The sequence below is a fragment of the Anguilla rostrata genome, chromosome 6 (genome assembly GCF_018555375.3).
Source record: "Anguilla rostrata isolate EN2019 chromosome 6, ASM1855537v3, whole genome shotgun sequence".
Classification (NCBI taxonomy): domain Eukaryota; kingdom Metazoa; phylum Chordata; class Actinopteri; order Anguilliformes; family Anguillidae; genus Anguilla; species Anguilla rostrata.
Genome location: NC_057938.1, coordinates 25,481,296 through 25,505,498, shown reverse-complemented (window position 1 = coordinate 25,505,498; position 24,203 = coordinate 25,481,296). Strand labels below are relative to the sequence as shown.

Sequence of the window (24,203 nt, the reverse complement as noted above, 5' to 3'; positions counted from 1 at the left end):
TATGTTCTGCACATTCTATTTTTGCATTTGTTTGTTGAGTCGCAGAAAAGAGTTTTATTAAGTTTTTACAATCATAATTATGTGCTAATAAACACAATAACAGAGAAAAGTTCAGACCTACCAGTGAAACGTCCAGCTGAGCCATACAAAACGAGTAGGGGCAGTTTGTATTATGTGGTGTCGTACCGTTCCTTGTACCTCAAAGTCTATTCCATATTTGTGGAACTGGAGATCTATGTCTTCTCAAAATGTTGCTGGCATAGTTCAAGATGTTGTTGAGTGGCAAGGGTTTAGAGGCACAACTCGCTCCCAAAGAAACCACATTTCTTTCAACCTGTGCACAATTTACTTGAGGCTGTTAGTGTTTTTGACTTTAAGCAAGTCTGCACACTTTACTTGACAAAACTCCCTTTGGATTTGATTACAGGAGTTGAAAGGACTGCTGTTCCATCCTTACCAATTAAAAAATATTTCTACAAGAAAAAAGCACTGGAATTGCACTGAGGAATTCAGGGACAGAGGTAAGGAAATCTTACCAAATATTGCGCAGAAAGAACAACAGTATTGTCCGTTCCAACCAACTCTGCTGGTGCAGAAAGCTAAATTTATACTAAGCAAAGGCAAGTTACATTTTCATTTACTCTCAGTTAATCTGTTTTATTTCATTTATACTACCTCTTCTGCAAACCATTTCATTATTATGAATAGCCTTCGATTCAAGTTATTTTGTGTGGAAGATATGACTGCAGTTTTTGTGTGTATAGATTACCTCCTAATAGTGCAGGCAGGATGCAGACAGGACGCTGAGCCTTGATTTAGCCCCTTTCCTGTTTTGATTTTCAATTCCACCCTCCTAAGTCTTTCCTGGCTACAAATCCCTTTGTTCATACATTCCTGGCTCTGCTTTTGCCACACATTTCACGATTAAAGTCACACATGATTTTTTTCCCAGAAATGGGCAGTACTTCATATACACCTATTTGAAATGTGTATGTGCCTGTATGCATTTCAAAATTTCGTATTTTGTTCCAAGATACAAAGTATTTTTGGCCACTCCTCTACACCTCCATTTGCTTTTTGCACCTGCTTATCCACATCAAATCCTGTGCCAGGGACTATTATATTACATACACACAAGGTTATATGCACAGAGATGCTATTGGTAATGCCCCCACTACTACATGAAAACAGATTCAAGCCGTGAAATGATCATTACATCTTTGTAGAACTAATATGAAATGTACCACACACAAAAAAACCTACCACAGTTTCTTGGTATGAATAGCTAAGAACCGGTCTTGAGTTTCAAATTTGTATCTACAGTTGAGAATTAACTGTGTTAGAAAAGGACTGTAATATAAATTTTTTTTTCATATATGCAAGTTAGTTGTACCATAGTTAGATATTGAGCTAAATTACACCAGCAGTTCCTGGGACTCATTTGATTAATTTTTACATACATTAACAGTGGAAATATGGGGAGAGACTGAGCACAAGAAAGAAAAGATGATAGAACTTATTATGATAAGGAACACTCAAAATGATACATTTTTTCCTCTGACACTAAAAAAGCCATTTTGTTCAATTTCTATTCCTCAAGGTGTTAGTCTGCCTCAGAACTTTGCAATTACATGTGTTCAGAAACTGACACGACAAAGTACTTTCTCATGCATTGAAGCAGAACTGCCTTTGCAAGAAATCGGAAAAAGAACAAAGTCAACCAGGCTTCATTTTACAAATACTTTTCTTTATGAAAATCTATTTTTTATACAATCTACAATAATTTTATACTGATTAACATTTCATTTGTACAATGCACTTAATTTGAAAAAGAAGTAACACTAATGGAATGAATAATATCACTTTTCTTCCATCGCAAGTTAGAGTAGTAGTAGCAATATTGGAACACACCAGAAGCCTTAGTCACATTAATTTGGTGTCATCCTACAAAGGAGTGTTGCCATCTTGTTCCCCATAGGATTTCACCATTGATCTGCTGATTTGTGCATTTTGTATTAATATGGATTTTTATTCAGTGTAAATGTAGCCCTTTTTGAAATCACTTAGTAAAAAAGTGTTTTACATTAAGAATTCAGAAAAGTAGCTCAATTTTCAAATTGTCACTTTTTCAGAAAAAGGGACTGGGAAGGGCTCTGAATTTTTTTTTAGATCTAGCGACAAAGTCGCCAACACTGTGGGGAAGGGCAGCTGATTGACGACAGGAGCCCTGAGCCCTAGAGCAATCTTCATTTGAAGTCCTCCCACATGAAAGCACAGGAGTTCCTGAAGTTCCTTCAGCCGTGGGCTCGCGAGGGGACCAGTTCTGGGATGACGGCGGCAGCCGCGGAGAGTGGTGTGGAGTATCCTGTGGTAAAACTCTGGAGCCCAGCCACCAGGCACCGCAAGCTGAAGCGCAGAGCCTTGCCCACGTTCTGGCGGAGACAGGAGACCAGAGCACTTTCAGACAGGAACAAGCTGCAAGATAAGAGTCAACCGTCTAGGGAAGTCTCTCTCACGTGTCTAACAAAAATAAACAGACAGACAAACAGTCGATTGTGTTCCGAGTCTGTCTCCAAGGTCAGTTTATTCAGGGAAAGGTGCTCCCGGGGTAATTACCAAGGAATAACCCTTCCTGGTTCAGAGGCAGTTCAAAAACAACCTCCTCTGGGCCACAACCACTCTTATTGTGAGCTATGACCCACCTTCTACAGTATCAACCCTTGCAAACAGCTCTGCCCAACAAAGAGGTAGCCCACTCAGAGCAATCTGGAACAATATGAGCAAACCCTAAATCATTAAATGTAGAACACTGGTGGATGGAAAAATGAAGCAAAGCCTTCCTTTTGAACATGTTTAAATGCAATGATGAGCACAGCAAAATGTTCAGAGTTCAATCAACTCCTACAGAATACATATGCTCCCTATTGCACTCATATGTACTCTGTTAGAGTTTAATTAAAACTGGATGTTTTACTGTGCATGTTTTCTGAGTCTCGCAGCACAGCCACTCCTCATTTTACAACCCAGATAATGAACTGATAATTTTCTTCTATTCTTGTCCATGGGTCATTTCCTCTTCAGTGTTCCTCATGAAATAAAAATATCTGTGCAGTGTAAAATACAACAGATTGCTATTTCGTCCCTATAGTTACGCCTAGTCTTGTTTTTTTTTTTTTTTTTGAAGCATACTAAACGACATTATACCATTACAACCCAAGGATTAGAACTCACTCAAATACTGCATGGGCGGGAAAAAAACAAAACTTATAGGAATCAACAAAAATTCTGATGTCCTCTATACGTGGGTACTTGTTTTTTTTAAAGAGTTAATTTTAAGATTTATGTGTATTTGGTCCAAAACCATACCCTCCCAACCACCTCCCAACTGCCAGAACCAAAAATAAATACAGCCCTTTCATCAAAACATTTCCTGAAATAAAGTTGTGAACTCCCAACTTAAAGAAACAAAATACTTTTTTTTCACTCAACTACAGTGCAACACGTGAGCTGGTCAGGAGATAGAAGATAATCTTAGGATTGCAGGAAACTCATCAGGAGGTAGTGGCCCGATTTAGAGAAGAACCAGCTGGGCTTGTGTACAGACTGAGGGCAAAATGCAAGAGTGAAAGACGAGCCCCTTAGCAATTCTTTTATTGGGCTGCTGTTTCTGTGACTGTTCTGACCACCTATGGTTTCGCTTTTTTCACTATGTGAAAAGTCTTAGTGATCAGCAGTCAAACTGTAAATATAACTGACTGACAGAAAAGATGAGTGATCAGTAACCAATGTACAGTACGTTTTAAAATATCTGGAATTAAAATTTCTGAATGTGTGTGATACACTTTCTTTCATTTCTTTCCTAGTTGCATAAAACAGCAATTCACAAAAAACAAAATGAAATGTCAAAATTCAAGCACATATAAAGACCATGGCAATAGGATTTGTCACTGTGAATCTGTTTTTGTCATATTCAAAATCTGTGGTACACCAGTGGTAATCTTTGCATTGTATTGGGCAGACTATGACATCATTGCCATCGTAATACTGCATTCAGACAGTGATGGTATAGACAGCAAACCAGAAATTATTTGTTCTTAACAGGAGAATGACACAACCACCAAAACTGCTGTGAGCTGACTTTTTACTTGTCAATATGGCAGAACAAATCATGTCATTATGAATAGCAATAACTTTTCTGCATTTTTAATTAAGCACAGTAAATGTCAGTGTCAATGGCAAGTTTAATCTTCAATAGAAAATAAAATTTGAGCTACAAATATAAAGACCAAATTATCTTTTTTCCTCAAAATGGACCTGACACTTTCAACTGGAAAGAAATTTCACTTCCTACTTGTTTGCATGGGGAACACTGATCATAATGGATCATTCGTAACAGCTACGACAGTAATTGGTTAACTTCAGTTTCACGCTGAGTTGGTGGAAAGGGAATAACATAACTATCTTTTGAGGGCACAAGATATGTTCACAACTCTGCAGAAAACGTATGTACACATGCACACATTTTTTTTATTAACCTATATAATCAAGTATAAGGAAACTGTGCACTTAAATCAGCGAAGCCCAGCTATTTAAAAAATACAGACAAATCACTGTCCAACAAATAATTCATATAATGACTCCAATCACATGCATCAGATAAGAGGCTCTTTACTCCTTAATCCAATTTACTGACATACCCTCATTCCTACCACTAAGAAGGTATAAACACAGTTAAACCACATGACAGTAGAATTACTGCAATGCCATAAAATTTAATTACTAAATCATAGTTTAATTTGGGGTGGTCATAAATAATCAGCAGTACTTTCTGTGGACATTCATTAGTGTACAATCTGACTGAGAACCAAATTCCAAAAAATACAATTAAATAAAATAATTTCTGGAGATCAAATGTAATTTTGTAGATAATTTTGGCTTTTGATTATTTTGTATGCTAATTTACTTACCTTATTCAGGGACAGTGCCTACTCAGTAGATTGTGGAAAATCTAACATTGTAAATATCTGAAAATCAAGAATTTGCGAGGTTGAGTAAAGAATAATTGTACCCTGATGGAGAGTCACCTTTAAAAAATCCACAGCATCAGCACTGGTAAATGTTCAATAACAGGAAATCTTTGGTAGGCAAAGCCATTTTATTACCATTCACTGATTGACATCTTTTCCTACCCAATGCAATGCATGCTAATTTTATACAAGGAAACTGATAAAGCTCCCTAAATCATTAAAAACAAAACAAACAAACAAACAAAAAAAAAACACGTTTCATATACAAGGTCCTATTAATTACGTCAGTCATTTCAAGTAAGAGTAACGTCAGGTTCAGTGCAAAAATCATGAATTCCATCCCAACACAATTTATGTGGTTATAACCTGGGTAATCATAATTTTTTCCCATCATTGAATTATTACAATGTTATATTCTGCGTATTATTATTTCTGTTGTGTTTTATTATTTCCCGTAGCCTATGTTCTGTATTCTCATTCCTGTTGTATTGTATTCTTATTTCCTGAATGTCTTCTTTGATTATTGTTTTACCTCTTTGTTTTATTACTTTATTGTTCATTATTGTTTTACTATGTTGTTTATTCTTACATGACTCTGTTTTATTGTATTGTTTGGCATAGGCTACTCTGTTTTAAGCATTTTAGCAACATGCTGTATGATGTTATAGAAATAAAGTATTATTATTATTATTATTATTATACTTTCTAACCCCGCATCAAGAATTCACGGCTAAGGTACATGTCTTTAAAATGCCTTGAATTACTGTATTTATTTTAGAGCCGACGTGACGGTTTTCCTGCATACTTCGTAAAACTAAAAAGGGATAAACTAAAATACCATGTGCACGTTACCGTTCACCAGCATCGGTTTACATCAGCTAAACTTGGACAATTCAACTCGTTACCCATAAGCGATCATACTGTGGACGCAGATTGTTTGCATGGTAGCCTAGATCACCGCAACCACAGACATGCATATAATCAGATATGCATACCCCCAGTCCTAAAATGACAGCCTACCAGTAAATTAGCAGTTTGTTCAAATGTAAAGTGGCATTGTGCATCAAATTAACTCTTATGATACATTGTGCAAATCAATATTACAAAAAAACTTCATGAAACATACCTTCCTGTACTTCTTATACTTTTGTTTCTTCTTAATTCGCTTTTCCTCTTTCATTCGTTCCCTCGCTTCGTCATCTTCTGTGAGGGGCTCGTACCTCTCGGGCAGAAAGGCAAAATGAATCTCTTTCGAAGACTTGTCCTTGTTTTTTCGATTGCTACCTTCCTCCGTCACGTTGTCGTTATTTGTAACTTCAATGTGAGCGTATTCAGAATCAATTTGTCTCCGATACCTCGTTCCTCTGTTGTTTTCCGTTTCGTCTAACCTTTCATTACTTTCAAATATTCTCGACATACCTTCCCACAAAGACTTCGGCTTCATTTCCATTTCCAAAGGCTCACTTCGAATGATGAAATTATGTTCTCTAATGCAAGCAGTTAGTGCATACATCAATGACTGCGGTTTTTCCTGTGAGGCTGTCCAAGCAAAGGCTGAGTGACTTGGCACCATTCCCTTAAAGAGGAATGGCTTATTGTCTTAATAGTGCTTGTACCTGTTGATTGGTTAGAGATTCATGTTATGGCGGTTTCACTGTGGCTGTGTCCAAACCCTGCTAGCAACATGTATGCGGCCCGATTCCGCCACGCCAGATTCATTTAACTGATGTCAGAATGAATGACGCCCCGGAATCGGCCTGAGCACGCTTCCCCAGATCCGAGAGCCGACATTGCCCACACAGCCAGAATCGGCGCAGAATTGGCCGGAGTGCATGCGAAGAGAATGGGGGAAGGTAGCCAGGCGTTTGAGGCGAACGCATAGTGGTGCTGCGACGCTATACTGGGAGACCAGAGCTTTCCAACGCTGGTTGAAGTGTAGGGTTGCGTTGAAGCATTTGACACATGCCTCTCTAGTGACATCTTCTGGTGATGACGTATTCTTCCAGGAGTGATAAACTTAAATTAATTTAAACCTTGTCTCTTGATTCAGTTTTTGAATATGAATGCTATTGCCATGTATTCTCAAAGTCCTTTCCGACTGAGTTTATTCATAAAAAACATTGTACAAATGAAATATATTATAGATTCTGCCCAATTTTTTTGTTTTTTCAAAACAAAGTTGCTTAGAATGTGAACCAATCAAATAGATAAACAGGTTAATGTCTTGCACCAATTCACAATGACCTTGCACGTTCACGTAACAGCATACATAGTAGGGATGGTTCTGAACGCAAATACCATATTCGGCAACACGCGAATAATGCATCCTCATAATAATTTGGCGAAAATTATTCGGATTCGGATCTTTTTTTCCCGGCCTCTTTGATATATATTTCGTTCAGAAGTGAGCACCAAGTTTCTCAATTAGACACACACACACACCTGTTTGATATTAACTGTATATGACACGAATTAAATCCTCCAGTCTGGAATGTAAACTTCAACCACCAAGTTTATTGAATGCTCCTCTCTATACATCTGTGCCCTCACTACTCACATGCGGGGAATTTCCCCTGCTAATTACATCATCAGTATATGACAACACCTGCAGAGAGACAACGAATGAAAGTTTCCTTCATCACTAGATAGGCCAGAGCGACACCAGTGCTGGGGACTTTAAAATCAGTCAAACACTGTAAATGTTAAATCCTTTTCCTTCCATGACTTTCCAAACTATTTGGGATTAAAATACAGCGAGCACCATAATTCATTGGACAATGACACATTTTTTGTTATTTTGGTTCTGCACTCTAGCACTTTGAGTTTGAAAAGATACAATGACAACGAGGTTGAAGTGCAGACTGTCAGCTTTAATTTGAGGGTATTTTCATCCATATCGGATGAACCGTTTAGAAATTATAGAAACTTTTGTACATAGTCCCCCCCCATTTTCGGGCATATTTGACAATTTAACATAATGTAGAATAAAGTAATCATTTTAAATATTTGGTCGCATGTCCTTTGCATGCAATAACTGCTTGAAGTCTGCGACGCATAGACATCACCAGATGCTGGGTATCTTCCCTGGTGATGCTCTGCCAGGCCTGTACTGCAGCTATCTTCAGTTCCTGCTTGTTTCGGGGACTTTTTGCCTTCAGTCTCCTCTTCAGCATGTAAAATGCATGTTCAATTGGATTCAGATCCGGTGATTGACTCAGCTAGTCAAGGATTTTCCACTTTTTGGCCATCAAAAACCCCTTCGTTGCTCTAGCAGTATGTTTCGGGTCATTGTATTGTTGCATGATGAAGTGCCGTCCAATGAGTTTTGAGGCATTTGGTTTCATCTGAGCAGATAAAATATTTCTGTAGACTTCAGAATTCATTATTCTCATTGTGCGGGCTCCTGTCTTTCCTTTCTCTGAAACAAATTTTGTACAAAATTAATTCACTGCAATTGTGTGCTGCAGTTGATAAAACCTTTAGGGTAGGGATGAATAATTGTGGATGTTGTTGTTATAGAAATGATATGCTTAGAACTTCGCAGAGATGACGGCATCAACATATTTTCAGGTTTTCACTGAACTGAGACTTTGAACAAACTGAATAGAGCAACTACATGAGAACTGCGTGTAACCATTTGTGTGAGATGCCAACAAACCACCAGTCTGGGTTGCATATGGCCACATTCTTTTAGCAGTGTGTACACGACTGCATCCTGGGGCCAGTGTTGCATCTAACCAGAAGTCTCTATTGGCTCTCTGAAATGTCGCTATTGGCTCTATGCTAAATGTTGCTAGATTGTGTGATGACGTCCAGTGGCGTCACTAGGGTTGGTATCACCCAGTGCCAGTGCTGGGGGGGGGGGGGGGGGTGCTATCGTGTTAGCGGGGGTTGTCACAAAGCGGTGAAAGGTGCTGTTGCTCGACAACGAGAATGGAGGTTGCCAAAATTACAAGAACTCGCCAAATTTGTTGCTAGTCACTAGATGAGATTTTTAGTCGCTAGGGAAGTCAAAAAGTCACTAAATCTAGCGACAAAGTCACTAAATTGGCAACACTGCCGGGGCCACAGTGAAGGACTGCCTAGTCAACTGACGTCCTTTGTGTAAGCGGAAGTACGTACTCATTCACATGCCAACGGCGTCATATTAAAGTGCAAAACAACGAGAAGAAGCCACAAAAACAGGCAAAATGGATTCTTGTGGATGGAAACGAAACACGCTGTCTGATTTCCATTTGGGCCGAAGAGTCAGTACAACGGAAACTGGATGATTCATACCGTCTTTGCAAACGGAAATGATGTACGTGTTTATTTGCATATTGGGCGGGGAAATGTGATCCGATCACTAGTGGTCACTCGAGACGCATGTGGAGACGAATTCTGATGCCAGGTCTGAACTGGCATCCGTCTCGACTGAATCTAGACACAATCTGGATACATCTGGATACAAAGTACAGGTCTGAGAATGGAATAATATATTTGTGAAAAAAGTGAATTAGTAGGTTGGTGTGGAGTGAGGGTAAGTTAACTTTTTGCTCCTATTTTGCCACTGGTTTCACCCACAACAAAAGTTGCTATCTCCAATGTTCCGCCATTCATTACAAATAGCGATATAGAGCGTCAGCTCTTGCGTTTCGGAGAGTTTGCCAGTGCAATAAAGACAATTCTGCTTGGATGCAAAAAACAGACTCTTAAGCATGTGCTGTCCTTTCGTCGGCATGTGTTTATGTGTGTTTCGAATTTGGTGCATAAAAGGCTTGCATGTCTGCATAAAACTCAGCCCGAAGAGAACACGGGACATAGCTCCAACTCTGCAGAAGAAGGCCGGGGGACTGGGGAAGGGGAGGCTCAGTTGGAGACTCAGACCGTGAATAGTGCCGGTAGTGCTGACGTGGTGGCGTCTCTGCAACCGGTTGCTTTATACGCACCGAAAAGGGAAGCTATCAGTGATAGTGAGGAACAAACTGAGGCACAGTCCAAACAGCAGGTCCCCTCAGAAGGGATAAATGACATAGAGGCGAAAGCCATTCCAGAGGCAAGGGTTGAACTAGTGACAAAAATGGATTTGCCATTGTTGACAGAGTTACCACTAGAGGTGAGTACCGCTGATAGTGAAGAACTTAAAGAAATTAAAGATGTTGACGCTTTTTCTAATATCTCCAATATGTCGGAACTTAATTCTCAAGTAACTGAAGAGCAGCTTTACTCATTACAAGAGATGAATGTTTTCTAGTCAGTAAGACAGCTCGATAGCTAGCTTGTGAAACCTAATAGTTATGTAGTTAGCTAGCTAACCACAACTTCTCACTGCATTTCAGTCTTGCTAGCTAGGCGTAGCTTTTTCATAAGTGGACAACGTACATAGCTAGCTAGATAATGTAATGTACAGTCTTGCTGAATGCTTCTATAAAAATATCGACTGCCTTATTTATTAATTTTACTCGCAGAAATGTTTGAAACCATATCAGAAATGGCAACAATGGTTGTAGCTAAACAGCTAAGCCACGGTCGCAGTTCAGTGGCCACAGTTTGTCATACGATTTGAAAGTTTTTTTGGAGCGCACCCTCGCGGGCTAACGTAATTTTTGTGCGTTTACCGTGATCCTTCACCTTTAGGTACCCAGTGCGCACACTCTGGTGCCAACGGCCCATAGTCAAACATGGCTGCATCCATGAATTGGCTTCATGTGCCTTGGAGCAGCAACCATAGGATCCCATGGAACCGATAAATGGAAGCTGTCTCCAGTTCTTGTGGCCTATATCTCGATGATCCCAACAGTCTCTCCTTGTGTCCTCATTCCCTCATTTTATAAACACTGTATTTCACACACTTTTGTTGCCACGTACAATGAACCTCCAAAGACGTAACATTATTTGGTTACTTGATGTTTTTTATTTTTAATAGCAGGAGTCACAAATACAGAATTACTGGACTGATCTCAGTATTTGGGTCAATGTAGTGAATGTATTAACTATACTATAGAGAATTCTGGTCTGTTAAACAGAAATGGAAGCCATCTCAGCAGTGAAGGGCTTTGATTGTGTTGTACAGGTGTGGGGTTCATATACCTGCCATGGTGTGGGTGCAGCCTTAGCCACAGAAGGCCAGATGGATGTGAATGCCTCCTTAAGGGTCTCTAAACAGCACAAACAATCATCTAATAATCTAGAAGGCCTTCTTCCAGTTGTGCTCCTGATATTTCTCTCGAGACATAGCCATCCGCCTCTTAGCCTCCAGGACATCGCTTGCTGCTTTTGCTTTGAATATGAGGGAAAAGAGGGGTAATTAATATTCTGCCATGGTCTGAGATACCAATTGAAAAAACAACTGATAGTGTCCTTCTCACCAAGTTTCTCCTGTTTGCTCTGAAGAACTACAACCTGGAGAAAGACAAGTGACAGTCAGCAAAAGATCTGACAGGTGAGGTAAGTATTCATTAACAGAAAACACACACACACACACACACACACACGTATCTTCCTGCCAACCTCCATTTCAGCCTCTCACCTCATGCTGCTCAATCTGATGCTGCAGCTCAGACACCAGTTTCAGTGAGTCCCTGTACTTGACCTCACAGTCATGTATCTGCAATGGAAGAGGAGAACATGGAGAATAAAGGTGTTCCTACGACCCACACATATGGATGCAATCCTATAACAGGAGACAGACCTGACTGTAGAGTGGGCAGAGTGGAGCATTGGTACTCGCTGGAGCTGCTCACCTGGGTCTGGTGCAGCTGTTCAGTCTTGCACAGTTTAAGGAGCAGAGCCTGGATCTCCTTCTTCACACGCTGCTCGTGCTCGCTCCTGTCCTTCATCGCTTTTTCCAGCTTCGCTTTCCAGTCTTGCTCAAGCTGCTCCAGCTTCCTGCAGCACGGAGCACACGGGCTTCAGTCTTACACTGTGCAGGAGCCAGCAGTAACTTGTGTGCCTTTTATAAACCCGCTCACAGCACATGGAGGTGAGCACAATGTGACACTCATCTCTCCTGTACAGGATTCCAGAATGTTAAAAAAAGAAAACAATCAAAAGCTTCATCATTCAAGTATAATTTAAGCTCATGTCTTTCTGGTAAGTGTCTGTCCATTGTTAATTCAGATACAGTTACTTCTAAAATTAGTGTCAATATTATTACCTTTCCTCTCAAATGACTGTTCCTTGGAATAAGACACAAACCCCGAAATGGGTGGAGCTATAAAGAGTTATTAACAGCTGACAAAATTGATCCAATCAAAGTGGTCTGCTATGGAGACCAAACTTGATTGACTGGTTCATACCAACGTCAGTGACTCACAGCACATGGTAGTCCCACCCATAATGGAGTTCATGAAACTTCGCTCTCCCATTGCTATGGTTACCTTGTTGAGATGTTATATTTGGTTTCCCTTAACGGAGTCTTGCTCAGTACTCACTGCTGTAGAGCCATCTCTTTCTCTTGAAATGTCTTCTTAAATTTCTCCTGCTCCAGATCGGCACTTTTTATTCTGTTCTCTCTTTCCTTAAGCATCAAGTCAAGTGCATCTCTCTCTTCACAGATTTTCATGCATCTCCTTTGCAGCTCCCTGGCACTTGCCTTTATGAAATAGTGTAAATACAAATTTCTAATATAAGCTGTTGCATAAATAGCAGTATATTACTTCAGCCATAGATTCCAAGAAAAAGTCACATTCTGAAAGTAACTGAAATTAATCACACTCATCTACAGTATATGATAGTATCAAGCATTATTCATACAATTTTGGTAAATTTGTCAATTATGAATTTCTGTTTCTCACCTTCAGGTTCCAATTCTTACGATGGGAGGAAGAAAGCATTCTTTTGGTTCTTCTAATTTTTTCTTTAGTGTCTACAATCTAAAATGGACAAACACAAGGATTATGACAAATACAAGCTCTCCTGAGGCATATACTTTACATGTGGATAAAGTTAATCCGAAGCTTACTTTTTTATTCAGGGCTGAAAATTTCACATGACTCTCATCCATTTGTTGAGCAAATTGCTCCAAAAGTTGCTTGTTGGTCACTAAGAAATCAAAATATAAACGAAGAAAGAGACTACATGAGATTCTAGCACATGATATTCTGGCCCATAAGATAATACAGCAGGAAATAGATGGCAGTTATTCAAACAATATAATAAAAATAAATAAACTCACATTGATTGGTCCTGCTTTTAACCTGGAAAGGGAAAAGGTAACAGAATGGAGGTATCAGAATAAAATATTTTGCTTAATAAAACTTTCAAAAGGCAAGCAGGCAGAGTATCTTGCTCAATAGAAGATATAGTCTTTATACAGTGCAATATGTGTTGAAAACTGTGAGATGCTTAACACTGATAATAATGAAAGAAATGCTTACTCTTCTCCAGATAAAGACCAAAATCATGAGCACATCCAAAGCTGGTGTCATGGACATGACCATCGTTGCTGTCTGATGGAACACAGAACCTGGCTGCCATTTCTGTGGCAGGATGTTGATGATCTGAACAGAAGCAATCAGGGTTGAAGGCCAAAGGTCACTGGAGTTTTTCATTTGCTGAGCTTTCTGATCACATGCAGTCCATCTTTTATGAAAATTCCTGAACACACGCAAAGCACTGTGTAAAAAGTGAAGTTGTTACCATTTCTGAATATGCCCGGATGTGCAGCTCAGCTTGAAGGAGTATGTTGGTGAAGAACTTCAGTGAGGAGGCACTGTCCTTCATCTCATCGATTTTATTGAATGAAGCCTCTCCTGATTCCAAAGAATATGAGGATAATGTTAGAGATTTCAACATAACTGCCTGACAGGATGTTCTCCTCACCACTGAAGAATGGGCATCTTAACAGCAGTAGCAGGAAGCAGGTACCTGTCGATGGGCGGTCTGATGCAAGACAGATATCCGGTAACGGGCAAATGTCCAGGTGCATTATGGGTGTTCCTTTAGGAAGTAACGCAGTGCTTCTCCCGGTGCTTTCACCAGCAGAATCAATTTCCTGAAAAAAACAAGAAACTTATGAATGAAAGAATGGCACGTTGTGTAAACATGCATCTCATCAAAAACACGTTTTCAACGTAAAAAATGCCATGTTACTCACACGTACAAGACATACACCGTCTATAACTAATTCATTCAGACTGTCAAAATCCAGGCCAGCCATTAAAAGTATTGATATCAAAATGACGACAAGTTACGGTACTACAAACAATATAGGCTATCTTGCCTCACCGAAATTAAATAAGATGTATTCCAAAGCAATGCTACCCAATATTTCCTCAATTCTTTCAAGTCACTTGGCCCTGTGTTTTGTAATCTTAGCATTTTACAATGTCATGCAAACTTTGTGTGAGATCAAAGTGTCAAATATTTCGAATTGCCTCATGGAACACATTGAAATTCATGTAGAAAAATGCTGGTGAGTAACTACAGGAAGCATATTTCTCCAGGAAACATATGTTTGTACTTGCTTCTGAACTGAATTTGAGTAAATGTACAAGTTATTGTATATTTGCTACGTACAGTAAATGCTGCATGTCAAATACATCTTGTACATACATACATAGAGAACTTCTTTATCCCCATGGGGACATTTCCCTCGCAGCATGTTACATTCACATTTACGAACAGACATTTATACCAAGAAACATACAATCATTCACGCAACAGAAATGCTGGGCAGCGAAATACATACATACCAATACAAATTGGACATATAGACGCCTATTCAATCAATCTTGACTGTGAGAAAGCCATCTACACATATGTTTGGCCTGTCCATGTACTGCATGCTTATACACACAGGGCCAAGTGACTTGAAAGAATTGAGGAAATGTTGGGTAGCATTGCTTTGGAATACATCTTATTTAATTTCGGTGAGGCAAGATAGCCTATATTGTTTGTAGTACCGTAACTTGGTGTCATTTTGATATCAATACTTTTATGGCTGGCCTGGATTTTGACAGTCTGAATGAATGAGTTATAGACGGTGTATGTCTTGTACATGTGAGTAACTTGGCATTTTTGTACGTTGAAAACACGTGTTTTTGATGAGATATCATTTCTTTTTGCGAAGCGTTTTATTATGAGAGTGAGAAATGCGAAGTGACCCTGTAAGAAAGGGTTGTGAATTTGTACAGTCTGATGAGCGTGTACCGTGTAGCAGTTTCGGTTTGCTATATATGTAAAACAGTGGCTGTGACAAAGGGTGCGGTGGCGTATAAGTGTAAACGCGTCAGAAACGCAGGTGAAATATGGCCAGTGTATGTACTCACGGATTTGACGGCCATCCAACGAGCCTTGATTGACAAAAGAATCAGCAAGTCCGTAGAATTAGAGCTCCCTAGGTCGCAACTTGTGTACCCTTCTGTCCTGCTCCGTTGTCTGTTATTTCGTGGAGATGCACTTTTAGTGTTTGTAAGGTGTATAAGGCATTTTGATAGGCTTATCTGCAGGTGGGAATCCTCTTGGCTGTTTTGCTAAGCTAGAACCGGAAAACATGATAGTGGAGAATAGGAGCAGATGCATATGTCCCAGCAGGCTTTGCATATGAGAAAATAACAAGAGTGTGATAGAAATTAGGATGAAATGATGAAATTGCGTAGTTGAAAGAATATGTTTTTAGCAGAATGGGCATGTAGGTGAAGGTTGACATGATCACAGAGTACAGTGCGAAGTAAATGGAGTGACCATGAGCGAGCTTATATTCCTTATCGAATGGTATATATAACAGTCGCTATAAAACATTAGCCATTAAAGTGGAGGGTTAAGTAATGTGTGAAATCTATTGCACTGATGTGTTTTTTTCATGTTCAGTACTAGTAGTTATAATTATGAGTGAATCATGATTTTAAATGTAATGTTTTAATGGGGAGTTGCAGAACGTACATACGTAGTAATTGTTTGTGTGTGGCTAGATAGAGAACAGGGCGAGGTAACATGAATGTAGAAACGTGGTGTTTGCTGATAAGGTTTTGTACGGTAGCCAAGTGAAGAAATGTAGTTAGTAGAAATGGCACAGCGGTGAACTGGTGTAACCTTTTAATAAAAGGAATACATTTTCCGTCATGAAATGCATATGGGTGGCCTTGAGTGAGTTTTGGTAAAGAAAATAAGCGTAAGAGAACGTTAGTGTAAAAAGAAATTATCTGCCTGAGGACGAGGCGGGATTCAATCCTTCAACCGGAGGTTTACCAGTCGGTGACTTTGTTAGGGCAGCACCATGACATAGCTATGCAGTGAGTGAAATATCATTAGCAAACCTGTCCGTGGTTTTAAAGAAGAACACAGGCTGTAAGCACAGAAGAGCTCCCGTTGAATCCATATGGCTTTGCAATATTGTAGCCGGTTAACAATTGAACGTGCAGACGGTACGTCATAATACAGTGTATACGTTCGGGGAACGGCTGGTAGATATGGTGCAAAAGCAATAATTGAGAAGTAGTAGACAATTATTATAGAGGGTAAAAGCAGGTTAAAGAAACGCGTTCTTAGCTGGGCTTGAACCTAGGACCCTGTGATCCCAAGACTGTAACCTTACCCACTAAGCCACAGGCAGACTAGCTGTTTGTACTGAGAATGTTTCAGAGTAAAAAGGTATGGGTATTTTGCGTGTGTATGCGAGTTTTTCATTGGGTCGTGTAGGTGAAGATTTGGCGGGTGTCGGTAAAATGTCCAATGGGGAGACATGTTATTAGTGGGATCGGCGGCTGGAAAAATAAGAATGAGAAGAAGAAGAAGAAGAAGAAGAAGAAGAAAGAGGAAGGAGAAAACGCAAAATCCCCTTAGTTTGGGGCTTTATTGTGTGGACATGTGAAGTTGATTATGAAATCCGTCTGTTGAAATGGGGTCAGAATGTACAGAATTTAATGTTTTTAAGGGCTGAGTGTCTGTGGCTGTTGTGGTTATTTCTGTGGGGAACCCTGAAAAGTGCCAAACTCTCGGTGCTGTATAGGTATGGGGCATGCCCCTGCCAAGGCGTAACTTGGTGGGATGGCATACCTGCCATCCAAATTCTACAGCAAAATTAAATGTCAGGATAAAATGGGTGGAGATCCCAATCCTGGAGGCTGGATCTGATACTGGATTTATTTATTTTTTGCCATTTTTCTCCCCAATTTAGACGTTATACCAATTGTGTATATATGTGTGTATCACGGTCCTGGTTGATGCGCTATCCTTCTGTTGGTCTGGGGAGGGTGTAGACTACCACATGCCTCCTCCGATACATGTGGAGTCGCCAGCCGCTTCTTTTCACCTGACTGCGAGGAGTTTCACTGGGAGAGCGTAACACGCGCGGAGGTTCACGCTATCTCCCCCAGATCCCCTCTCTGCTGAACAGGTGCCCGACCAACCAGTAGGAGTTGCTAATGCAACGATCAGGACATTTTTTAAATTATTTTTTTATTAACATTTTTTTCTGTAGTTTCAGTTTCTAAGTGAAAATTCATTATGTTGTGCTAATTTTGCTATTTAACTTTACACTTTTGACCATATTTTGTTGACAATTTCCAGGGAACTGCAAGTTTCCAAATTTTACGGAATAATCATGTTCACATAAAGTTTCAGGGTTTGTTAGTGTAGCTTACACTTCCTATTGGTAAGATTCTCTGGTCTATCAGGAACTGACCATCCGGTCGACAGTACAGCAGTGAGTCTGTCCTGGGGAACAGTAGCACTGGGAAAAGAACAGAATCACTCTGATGAGATAACACTGCCCAAATCACACTGCAGAAACAAGATCACACTCTCCAAATCATACTGCAGAGACAAGATCACACTCTCCAAATCACACAGCAGAGACAAGGTCACGCTCCCCAAATCATACTGCAGAGACAAGATCACACTCTCCAAATTACACAGCAGAGACGAGATCACTCTCCAAATCACACTGCAGAGGCAAGATCACACTCTCCAAATCACACTGAAGAGACAAGATCACACTCTCCAAATCACACTGCAGAGACAAGATCACACTCCCCAAATCACACTGCAGAGACAAGATCACACTCTTCAAATCACACTGGAGAGACAAGATCACTCTCCAAATCACAGGAGAGAGGAGTGATCCTCACTCATAAATGTTGGCCATTGATTGGGGGCAGGCCCCGTTGAAATAATTTTGTCCCGGGCCCAGGCATCATGCACGCCGGCCCTGACTGGAGGTGTGCCTGGTCTATAACTACACAACAGCTGTATAGTAATGATAAAAGTGTTTTTGTATGTTCTTAAATTCACTCCTTAAAAATGCTCAGATGGGATTTTTTTCCCCACGTCTCTGTAATGTATCGATATCAACGTAGATGAATACTGAAATAAAATTACAGTAGCTTTCTATCGTCACAAAAAATGGCAAGAAAGCCAACACATATTACTTAAATACTTATTCGTATAACCAAGTGGTAAAGCAATACTGGATCCATACGATATTTAACTTACCGTCGTAATCTGCGCCGGGAAACTGACCGGGATCCACGACGAATTGCGGTAGCTTTAAATTAAGCAGCGCAATTACGAACAGCCAACGCCAATTAAATGGCATTTTGGCTGTTTGGGCTGCAGCCTGTTTTTTAAATTAAGGTGTAGCCTATAAACTCACTAGATTAGAGGAAAAATTAACACAATCTGTATATAAAAAACGCAGTAATTAACTAATGGCTGGATTCTGGAAACGCGTTTTAAATATAAAACCGGCGCAGAACCTCTGTTCATTCGAGTTCGGAATTATGACGCAAATGTGGTATTGTGAGTTGTCAAAGCGTCACAGAGATAGAGAGACAAGGTGCTGTGATAGCCTACTTGCCACCGCACACGAATAAATGTTTGTTTTTAAAAAATGAAATATAACATTCTGTCGTAATTCAGTTTCCAAAAGCTGGTTACGCGACGAGAAACACGGCCAACCTGTTGCTGCCTGTAGCCAGGTCTACGGTTGTTTCATTGGCCATGATGGAAATCAGAGGAAATTTCTGTAGGCTATTTTTTAAAAATATTCAATTTCATTTTCTTTGTAGCCTATGTTTCTGTTAACAGAGACACTGTCACACAGACCCTTTACTAAAACAGGAACTAAAATAATATTAGTTCAGACCCAGACTCAGTTTGAATCCCCAGGAATCCAGCGAGTGAGGTCACAACCTCTCCAGGAGGAAGAAAATACACTCAAATAGTGGGAACAAATCTCGGGTCAGAATGAATGAACGAACGGATGAATTAATTAATAAGCGGCAATTCACTAAGCAGGCATAGATGCCCATTTATAACGAATACGTGTAATGTTACCCTACGAAACATCAGTTTGTACTGTAATAAATGCAAGTACCACTAGACACATAACTTATCTTTACACAGCTGAACCTGTAACATTATTGCAAAGGAAATCCAAAGCAAAAAAGTAGGTCAGGGGAGCCATGGTAGTTACTGTCCTGACTGCAGCGAGAAAATGGGAAGGGTTTCTGCTCTCCTGACTGTAATGGGAAGATGGGCAGGATTTCTGCTGTTCTGACTGCAGTGGGGAAATGGGAAGGGTTTCTGCTCTCCTGACTGTAATAGGAAGATGGGCAGGATTTCTGCTGTCCTGACTGCAGTGGGAATCTCATTCCACATCAGAACAGACTGACGACATGACCTGGCAGTTAGACTATGAGAGGAGATAACAGAAACATGATGTTTTCTCACCTGTAGGAGTACCCTATACAGCAGTGCATCCCATTTTCTCTACTGGAAAGGGCACCCTTTGGGACACTGTCATGTAGGGGCGGCATGGAGGGCACTTCATAACGGCACCCTTTTCCATTGGAAGGGCACCCGTAGGGAACGTCAAGTTTAGCCCATTGTAAGGGCACCTTATAGGGCACTGCATCACGTTTTCTCCACTAGAAGGGCACTCGTTAAGACACGTTATAAAATTTTCTTGCTCTAGAGGGCACATCATCATAATTTACTGCATGAAGGGGCACTCTAGAAGGCACTCAATCATTTTTTTCCCATGTGAAGGGCAACCAATAGGGCACTTCCTCTTGTTTTCGCCACTCTAGAGGGCACTTTAGCGACGCCTTTTCAACCATGGGGGCACCTGGGGCGGGGGGGGGGGGGGGGGTCGCCCCCCCTGCCCCCGCCTTGAGTCCGCCAGTGGCATTGCATATTAATTTTCCATCAAAATCTATTTCAACTAGTTGGGCTAATTATATAAATTGTGTTACTTCAACATAAAAAAGGTAGAACATTTAGACATTTTTCAATAAAGTAAAATTTCATAGAGCCCAATAACATACAAAAATGAATGTTTTATTGCACTATTGCACTATTGTAAACAGTGTGCTGACAAGGAGTCTTCATTTTGAGACATTTTCACCAAACAGTTTTTTAGATAAATCAATTCTAATGACTTTTGAAAGTACAACAGAAAGGGGGGCGAGTGAGAAGAAATTTTTTTTTTGAGGGATCATCATACAGCATGTCATAACATTACAGCACTTGGATAAGGGTGGGTGTTTGCTAGGGAAACAACATTAATTTATCGTTGAAATAACCAGTAGGCCTACAAGAAATAAATCATCATCACAAACAATCAACATGTGCTCTGGATTCAACCGCTTTCACCACACAACCCAGCCAGCACTAAGCACTACTCGACACACGCCTAAAACACAAGCAAACACACAAACACATTGCCTACGAACACACATGCAAACACACAAAATGGAGAAGGGCAGACCGAAGCAATGACAGTTGAAGTGACATCTCCTGTTCAATAAAAATGTCTTTCATTACTCTTCACAGCAGAGATAAATCGAAATGAGTAACGCTACCACTTTTGACTGTATGAGGCATTGGTCGATATGATTGCATTATGCTTATAAAGCGCACAGTTTCATTTGACTTTAATGATTGCCGTCATCCCATCATCATTATGCCAACGTTTCCACTTGTACACCATTTTTTTAATGAACTGACCCAGTTGGAGAGGGTTTAGAGAATACATGAAAATAGTATTAAAAAAACAAAAAAAAGAAACAAAACTAAATATTACAGTCAAAAGTAAAGTGGTAGTGTTTCACTAAGTTCTATATATCACTGCTGCGAATAGTGATCACAGGCATATTTATTGACCAGAATATGTCGCTAGAGAGGCAGGTGTCAAATGCTTCGCAACGCCGACAAATCAACGCTTCAGCTGTGTCATTTCTTCGGAAAGATTCGCTCTGCCCATCACTAATGGGCAGCTCCACACTTAACTGACCGATTGGGCCCTGTTTTTGTGTTTTTTGAGGCCGCCCTCCACTGCTCCACCCCCAATACTGCACATTGGTAGAACTGCACAAAACGACACATGCATCAGGCGGTTGCAACAACACGTTTGGCCACTGTGAGGAGCATGCCGTTTGCGTAAGTATATGACATTGGTTTTGCTTGCAATTGAGTATAACAGGAATGTGTATTTGTGTCGCTTTAAAGAAAGAACTTCCTTGATTACGGACTACCAAAATTAAACAAAAACCAGTTAGCATCAGGAAACTCTATCACGACGCTGAAGTTGGCTCCCGATTCGCATCTCCCGATTCGAAATGTCCGGTCCACCTTAAATCGGTTGCGTTATATGATTGGACGGTTTCGCCGTCTTCCTTACGTATTTGCAAAGGTTATAATTTGCTTGTAAAAGAGATATACCGATCAAGAAAAAAGTTGAGCAAAGGTGGTAATGAGAATTTAAAAAAAAAACTATTTTTAATTATGTTACGTTCACTTCGCATGTCTTTTAAGACTGTACTATGGACAGATCAGTGTCACGCATTTTGTTTTCTCCTCAAAATCTAATAGTCTCACCATTTCATCAGGTCTGTATGAGAGAACAGGAAATAATGCAATCTGAAATATTGTGGACGAAAAATCACTGCACCATATTCAAATAAAACTCCAAACTGTCTATATAAACAAATATATGAATAAAATCCTATTGAAAAATTGACATATTAGATGGCCATTTCTCATCAAAAAGATAATTTGACATTTAATTACGACAGAAGGGCTCCTGAAGTGATCTACATCCTACCCCATTTCTGTGAAATTTTACTATTGCATTTTTTAATAATCCCACCTCAAACTTTCCATGCAATCCAATAGAGGCCAACTGAAAAATATGAAAGTTTGGGTAAGAATTTCTCCCCAAATGTAAAAGTTCAGAAAATTCTGACACTTGTTCCTAGCAGAAGGGGTCCTGGTCTACACCCTACCCTATTTCTGAGAAATGTTACTGTAGCATTTTTTAATAATCCTACTTCAAACATTCAATGTAATCCAATGCAGGCTAATATAAAAGAGTAAAATTTTGGATTGGAATTTCTCCCCAAATTAAAAAGGCCTCAAACTGTTGATACTTGTTCATGATAGAAGGGGTCCTGTTCTACATCCTAGCCCAATTGCATGCAGTTTTACTATAGCATTTTCAAATAATCCCACTACAGACTTTGTGTGCATGTCAATACAGCCATATTGAAAAAAGTGATCTTTTGGATTTCAATTTCTTATGAAAATCTTAATGCCTCAAAATGTTGACATTTGATTATCACCGATGATGTCCTGCTGTATGTCTGCCCCTAACTGTGAAACTAATTCTGTGCTGTTTTCAAATAAACCCACTCCAAAAGATCACTTTTAAATTTTGATGAGAAATGGCCAACTAATATGTACATTTTTCAATAGGATTTTCTTCATATATTTGTTTATATAGACAGTTTGGAGTTTTATTTGAATATGGTGCAGTGATTTTTCATCCACAACATTTCAGATGTGCATTATTTCCTGTTCTCTCATACAGACCTGATGCAATGGTGAGAGTACAACTGATATTAGTGACAAATGTGGGGTTTCTCAGCGTTGTCTGACAGCCTATGTTAACCACTCCAGTGTTCTGCACAGTATGTCACAGGTAGGACCAACGAGGAAGAAAAACAAATCAATGGAGGAAAGACTTCTGAAAAGCAAACAAGAACAGAAGGCCCGATGGCAAACAAACTTTTCTAACAAAGAAGAACAAAGACTAAATACGCAGGACACGTAGCAGAAGCAGAGGCCAAGGGTATTCAAACACGTAGTCAAGAATACAAGTAAACAACAAAGTAAAAAACGGCTACAAGGTGAACTCGAACACACAAGCAGCAGTAAGTAAGCAAAACAACAAGGAACACACATCAGGAACAGAACTTAAAGACAGGGGTAACAGACCAGTGATCAAAACTCACAAGGAGGATACAGACGTGGAACATGTAACACAGACAACATAAACATAACAGGGGAACAAACATTCGTTGCCTAAGGAAAAGACAGAAACAGCATGATAGTATGCACAAAGTCTGGTTCTTAGCTTTCTTTAAGAAAGACGTTCATGATGCTCACGTAAACAGGAACATTTAAGAAGGATATGGTGTGCACCGTCTTTGGGACCAGCATCACACCATTGTGACATTTTAGTGCATATTCGTGATAACACCTTAAAATACACACATAAAAAAACAAATATTGGGCAGCTAATTAAGTACATGTGTAGTTACTTGTTCTAAGTGGAAAACAGGCAGCAGTATGATATAATGTTGATGGTTTTCAACTAATCACAGCGATGCAAATTATGTTTTGGCAAATGGCTGACATTTATGTGACTGACTATTATGAATTTCAATTACAGATATATGTTATAAAGAGGGAATATATGAAATATTGCAGAACTTAAATTGATATTAGTCAAAATATTAACTGTATAATGAACTGTATATGCTTGTTATGTTAAATATATTTGACTTACATATTCAAAACTACAACAATTGCTTCACTAAATGGATCTGCCTACAGATGGCGCTGCAGTCTATCTTTGGCTGGGTGTGAAGCACAGGGAATTGACACATTGCATTGTTTGTCAACGCTATACCTTATAATGCCACTCATTGGTGTCAGCAATGAGTATCCAGTATTGGCTCAAAATGTTGTCATGTCCTTTAATATGCTCTGGGGAAATATTAGTACGACGTTAGCATGTTGCTCTTATGTGCACCTGCTCTTATGATAATTATATTAAGGCACAGTTATGTACTTAAATTTTAGAATCGTTATCATTTTTTCCAGATTGACGCTTAATCCCTGTGCAATTTGTGAGTTAATATTCATATTTTGTATTTTATTGTTCCTATCCTCTCATCTACACTGACAGTA

The 24,203-nt window shown here is 39.7% G+C and overlaps 2 protein-coding genes across 2 annotated transcripts; both read right to left on the bottom strand.

Annotated features, from left to right (window-relative positions):
* Window positions 1–1,726: 1,726 nt before the first annotated feature.
* LOC135256920 (required for drug-induced death protein 1-like) lies at window positions 1,727–6,728 on the bottom strand. The gene is made up of 2 exons (XM_064339198.1): window positions 6,154–6,728; window positions 1,727–2,432 (listed from the first exon to the last, which is right to left on the bottom strand). The coding sequence occupies exons 1-2, from the start codon at window positions 6,598–6,600 to the stop codon at window positions 2,295–2,297; spliced, it is 585 nt and encodes a 194-aa protein (XP_064195268.1). The 5' UTR covers window positions 6,601–6,728; the 3' UTR covers window positions 1,727–2,294.
* Window positions 6,729–10,903: 4,175 nt separating this feature from the next.
* LOC135256919 (GRIP and coiled-coil domain-containing protein 1-like) lies at window positions 10,904–18,896 on the bottom strand. The gene is made up of 13 exons (XM_064339197.1): window positions 18,441–18,896; window positions 17,591–17,679; window positions 13,875–14,001; window positions 13,647–13,759; window positions 13,385–13,507; window positions 13,183–13,204; window positions 12,970–13,049; window positions 12,803–12,880; window positions 12,440–12,600; window positions 11,750–11,894; window positions 11,536–11,613; window positions 11,375–11,408; window positions 10,904–11,285 (listed from the first exon to the last, which is right to left on the bottom strand). The coding sequence occupies exons 1-13, from the start codon at window positions 18,541–18,543 to the stop codon at window positions 11,194–11,196; spliced, it is 1,245 nt and encodes a 414-aa protein (XP_064195267.1). The 5' UTR covers window positions 18,544–18,896; the 3' UTR covers window positions 10,904–11,193.
* Between the last annotated feature and the right edge of the window lie 5,307 nt (window positions 18,897–24,203).